Below are 6000 nucleotides of genomic sequence, written 5' to 3'. Positions count from 1 at the left end.
AGCAGCTCTTGCATCCCCTCCTAGGTGGATTTCACTTCAGCAATAGTGTTTTAGTCTGTGGTGATCCAGCCAGCAAAGTTTAGCAATCCCGTAACTGAAGCATTCAGCGGGAGACCAGCTTTTCAAAGCCCTCTCGCCTTCACAAAGAGAAAGCTTCCCCTCTCCCTGACCAGATCTGTGAGCCCTTCTCTCCAGAGTCACTTTGGTTCAAGATGAACCAGCATCAGCGCTCTTACTGAGGATAGGTAGCTGACAGGGAGGCCAGGCACCCTTCCGTTCAATAACTTAGTCCAACAGTTACAATAAAACATGAAGTGCAATTCTATCCAACATGCAAATGAGTGTGACATGCTGGATTCATACACTTAATGTTTTTTCCTGTGCTTTCTGCGCTTTTTTTCTCTCTGCAATGTTACATGCAAACAACAGGAAGTAAATTAGGCAGCCCCTGTTAGTCCCCCCCCCCCCGCCGGGAAAACCCTTTCCTACTGAATGTTGATGGAAAAGAGTCTATACTCCTTCCATAAAATTCCAGAAAGAGGGGGGCCTCTAAAACAAGTTGCCTGCAATCTGGAAATATTCCCTTAACTCGTATTTTCGTAAAAGCAACAGTCTTCAATGATAAGGGTCGCCCAATTTCATCTGACTGTAGGATATTACCAGGCAAACAGAAACAGTACAGTACACTCAAGGGAGTATTCCTACCTTATGAGATTGCTTTTCTTGAGAACTACTGTCCCCTCAAACATCTTTCAAATGAACCCAGTTAATTTCAGTGGTGAAGCCTTGCTAATGGTCTCGACAAAGGTCAACCACATTTTGTTTTATGGCTGTTGATCCAGCCTTGGCGAGACAGCAGATACACAGAGAACTAAACATCCAGAGTTTTAATGGCTCATTGTTTGCATCTTGTTGAAACCAAGCCCAGATTTGAACTGAGTCGACACAAAGATCTTTCCAAAGTCTTACGCTTAGCTGCCAGATGGACATTCTTGGCTTCCAAAACCTTTTGTCTGAATAAAAGGACATTGACCTCTTGAATACTCCAGCCCTCTTCTACAAGGGTGGACTTTGCAAACTACTTCTGTAGGTATACTTGTACCTACAAATGTAGGTATGAAAATGCATTCACTTTGCTTGATCTTAGCTGTGCCACAGACTTAAGTTGGCTTAATCAATTGATTCTCTTCAGAGACCTGCAGTTCCATGAGGGAGGCTGGCGAAGGTTGTTTCTAAGGCTGTGTATACACCATACATTTAAAGCACATTTTTTGCCCCCAAGAATCCTGGGAACTGTAGTTCAAGGGTGCTGGGAATTCTAGTTCTGTGAGGAGAAACTACAGTTTCCAGGATTCTTTGGAGGGGTAGAATGTGTCCAATGCTTCAGATGTGTTTTACATGTACAGTGTGTACACAGCCTTAAAGTGCATCTTCATTCTGCAACACATGAAGAGGAGTACTGACAGCTCCAACTCAGATCAGAATATTTTTTAAAACAGAAAACACTTATTCCACCACCTTTTTCCTTATCTATCTGTAAAAGGAGCAGAAACTGAGATATATAAATATCTGCAGTAGCTACAAGCTAGGATGACCAACAGTGCAGGATTCTGCACCTTAAATACTTCTATAGAAAAGGACATTTCAATAGGAGATGCTTGCATTATAAGCTATTCCTACCCTGACTTTGCATTCTGTATGATGCTTTTCAGTAGCCTTTGAATAATTAAGTCCTCGCTGAACTCACTGAGACTTAGACTTCCAAGAAGAGGTTTGTGCTTTAAAATGTTCCATAAATTTGTTTATTATTAATAATACTGTAGTAAGAAATCAAGTCCTAGCATGGTCCGAAGAATATGGGCTGAAAAGCTATTGGAACATATATATAGTACAGAGAGAATAGAAACTAAGGCTGAATTTACACACATATATTTTTTAAATGTTTTAAAATATATGTGGAATTTGCCATTAGCTCACTGGCGCCATCTAGTGTCACATTTGTATAATGCACTTAAAACGTTATATTTGCAGCTGTATAGCCGAGTACTAAGATGCTAAAGGTGGCTCTGTTAGGGTTCAGAGGAACTCTTGTATGGAGCATTTGTATAGGAATGTGTCCTATTCTACACAGGCCAATTTCCACAGCGCTACACTTGGAGCTTGATGGTCTTACTGGAGTGGAGAGGGCTACTTAATATGTGCTATTTCACTTACTTCAACACGGAGGAAGCCAACCCTGCTGCATTCTGCTGAATTGGGTCTTGCCCTGACAGCACAACTGACAGCTGGTCATCATCACAGAGAAGCAGATTGCTGATCTTCTCCCCATGCCCTGCAAAGCAGGCAAGGGTAGGTGGGTGGATGCAAAGACATGGTTAGACAAAGTAAGAAGCTACTGCAAAGAGAACCAAAACAGTCCTTCTGGCATAAGGTGTTAGATATTCTTTAAACCTCCACCCCTCCCAAACCTTGGACAGCTGTACCCAAAATGATGTGCATTCCAATTCCAGCTTCTAACAAAAGGGCTGGTATCCACTGAAACAAGAATGCCAGTGGACCCTATATTGTGTTTTCATTTTCAGCGTGTACACCTTGTGTGCTTACCTCATCGCCCTCTTCCATGGATGTTTTTATCACCACTTTGAAGTGCCTTCAGCTAGCACAAGGGATGGGCTTCTTGGCGCTTTGCACAGGGTTTTGCACAGACTTTAGCCCTCACTCAGTGGTACACATACACAAGTGCTAGCACTAGGACAATCGTGGGAATGGCATAAGCTGTAGCTTTTTCCCATCATAACTTGACTCAGCTGGACGGGTTGGGCCAAACACTTCTGATAACACACACGGGCTGCCAGACACAGAATTATTGCCAGAATGCCACGCCTGGCTACAGAGAGGCTGCATCCAAGAAAAGTCACACAGACTGTTTCCAAAACCATGAAGTTCAGAGTCTAAAATTAGCTAACGGCATCACTGAAGCTTTCAATGCAGCTCTCAGTCTGATGCCTATCTAACGTCCGCACTTGTATATTCTCACACACGCGTGACAAATGTAAGAAAAAAAGATTCCGCCACAAATTACATTTGAGTCAATTCTTTAATTAAATACCTCATCAAATTCAGTGTAATAACATTTGAATGGGGAAGCACGGCCAAGGTTCTCCTAAACGTATTTGCCAAGTGTTGCAAAGAGCCTGTCACTGCTAAACTTTTAAAAAGGCGAGTCTTCAAAAGTGCAATGCAGCAACTGAAAGGAGATTAATTAAAATATATCGCATTGGCAAGAACCTGCGTGGCTCACTCTTTTTTGTGGTTCGTAATAAACCTTGCTTGAAAAACGGATACCAATCCACAGAGGTAACAAGATTAGTCCCAACATCTGCCTATAGATCATTTAACACAAGGAACATGACTTAAGCCATGTTTCATTGATATTAGTGTTCTTCACTTCTTTGTTATATGTAGCTTCATGGTTTTTGTGGCTAAATACATTAATAAATTATTGACTGGTGTTATATGTGGTTGAGCATTTACACATCACTTTCTGCTGGAGTCTACGCCCTGCTTTTATGAGCAGCACAAATATCACAGTAGACAGACAGAAGAAGCTTTGCTAAAATCAATGGAAGCTTGCACCAGCATAAAGGCTGCCTTAGGATTACTGCCTTGGGAGTAAGTCCGGTAAAAAGTGAGACTACTTATTGGGCTATAAGCATTGCAGCTTTTTGTATCATAGCAATCACTTTAAAATGAAATCCTTACTGTTGTCCTGAGCCAATCCACGCTACATGCTTTAAATGAATTCCCTATTATAAAAGATGTGCCACATATAGGTACAACATTTTCATCAGCTTAGTGTCTTTTAAAATTTATCACAAATAAAGGAGAGGGACATTTTGAACTAGAATTATTGAATCCTGGCTTCCCTTCCCATACCCAGGAATCATTTCTAATTTCCAGATTTCTAGAGATATATCCAAGAGACGATGGAATGGCAAAACACTGCAAATGTAAAATCAAGGTCTGTTTCAAATCCCAACCAAGAATCTAAAGAGTGGACTATGCAGATGTAACCCTTTGGGTAGATGTAATGTGCTGGCGAGGTGGAAATGAGATCATGCCCCCGCTTCCAACCTATGTTCAACGTAACTTCTGAAAAAGCTAAGCATGTACAAACTGTCTGTGTGTACCCTTTGTGCAAGCAGGAATATGCAAGTGCAGTTTGTACATGTGGAGACTCTTTTAGACCGTGTGCTGAATGTCACAGAGGGTGGATACAGCAAGTGTGCTCCTGCTCTGCCCAATAATATGACGTCACAGTAATATGACGTCTTCACAGTCCTATAATGTATCAGTGATCTCTGCTTTGTGTCATCTGACTCATGGGAAGAACAGTAATTTATGCAGTGAACTATTAAGCAGCATATGAAAGAACCCTCGATGCAAGAAGTTGTTTGACAAAGAACAACTGGAGCTCACAGCTGCACTGGCATTACTCCTTTAGGAAAGTCAGAAACTTTGCACAGATATTCAACTTAAAATATAGTTATTTGGTTCAACTGTGACATGCCCAGGTCTGCAGATGAGGTTGAGTCTCAAAAGCAAAAACCTGCTTTGTCAGACAGCTATAACAGTAGCACTTCTATATATATATAAAGGCAAATCCTTTAAGGACTTATTTATTGTACACCTTCAGAAAGTGAACACTGGGGGCAGACAATGGGTGTTTGATAATCATTTTCTACCCACCCACCCTAGCCACAGAGCGCCAAGGCATTCCATGGATGATGCAAACAGGACATTAAATGTCAATGCTACTAAACACACTGGACATTTTTCCTGTGTGTGAAAGAGTGTCATGTTTGTAAGACACCCCCCTGTCCGGAAAAAAAAACCCCCACTCTGATGTTTTGCTACCAGCAGCATTTATGCCCACAAATCAATTGCCAGAGTGGCTTGCACCGTCTTCGGGGATCATAGGGAAGTGACCAGATGTAGCTTCACATTTTGGCAGGCATATCATCTCTCCATAAGGGTTTGGAGGACCGAAAACAAGAGAGGTGGGCAAACAGTCTCCATATGTACACACACATCTGTTGATTAGAATGGCATTTAAAAAAAATACAGCTCAAACGTTGGGAGAGGGTACATCGCTCTGGGCTCACATCCTCATGCTTGTCCGATGGCTGCAAAACACAGGTCCAAGTGGTTTTCCGTTTGCCCCGCCGCTTTCCCCAGAAAAAAACCCCACTCTTTACCACTAAACTGAAGCAAATGTCAATCTGTGGAAAGCCCTGTTGAGGTTTGTAAAAAAGCAGGTTTCCCTGGAGGAAGCAGCGGGGCAAGTGGAAGTGTGGGTGAGCCCTATGCGAAGCAGTAGCAGTGGCAGAACAGCAATAACACTGTATAGATGGTGCTCGGTTCGCCCCACGGGGGTTACCAACAGCTCAAGCGAAATGTGACTTCTGAGAGCACCTAAATGCTGCAGAATGTTGGGAACTAGTAGATCGTCCTCCTCCTTGTTTTCGCAGGTGTCTGTTGCCTGCTTTTCTAAGTCTCATCGGGAGAACTTTCTATTCGCTGCAAACAATGGGAAGAAAACACAGTAAGCACAAATCCAACATGTTGATCAAATATCACATCAAAATAGGATACTCCTCTGGACCCAATAGGTTGCTAAAAATTAAAAACATGCAAAATCAATTTTGAAAAGTTATGCAATGCACATTGGCATTATGCACATTGGGGAGGGGAGAGACTCCATCAGGCAAGGCCTCCTTCCACCTGCCTTGCCCCACCCTCCGGCCCTAGGAGTCCTCATAAGGGAGCTGTTCCTGGAGGAAGAACTGTGAGGGGAGAGACTCCATCAGGCAAGGCCTCCTTCCACCTGCCTTGCTCTACCCTCTGCTTCCCAATGTGTATTGTATTGTTTTATGTACTGTGGCTTGCCGTTGTTTTATTGATTATAGTTTAGATATTATTGTAACTGTTGAGTGGATT

At 42.5% G+C, this 6000-nt stretch overlaps 1 protein-coding gene across 4 annotated transcripts in view; it reads right to left on the bottom strand.

Moving 5' to 3' along the window:
- Positions 1–3078: 3078 nt before the first annotated feature.
- Positions 3079–6000, bottom strand: part of PECAM1 (platelet and endothelial cell adhesion molecule 1) — a 56237-nt gene continuing 53315 nt past the window's right edge. For all 4 annotated transcript variants that reach the window (XM_081181311.1, XM_081181312.1, XM_081181313.1 and 1 more), the window contains one exon: positions 3079–5580. In XM_081181311.1, coding sequence (XP_081037437.1) covers positions 5551–5580 — 30 coding nt within the window. In that variant the 3' untranslated portion in view covers positions 3079–5550. The remainder of the gene's footprint in view (positions 5581–6000) is intronic.

Source organism: Podarcis bocagei (assembly GCF_964188305.1).
Source record: "Podarcis bocagei genome assembly, chromosome: 2".
NCBI lineage: Eukaryota > Metazoa > Chordata > Lepidosauria > Squamata > Lacertidae > Podarcis > Podarcis bocagei.
Note: the sequence above shows the minus strand (reverse complement) of the source record. Positions and strands in the feature narration are given on the sequence as shown.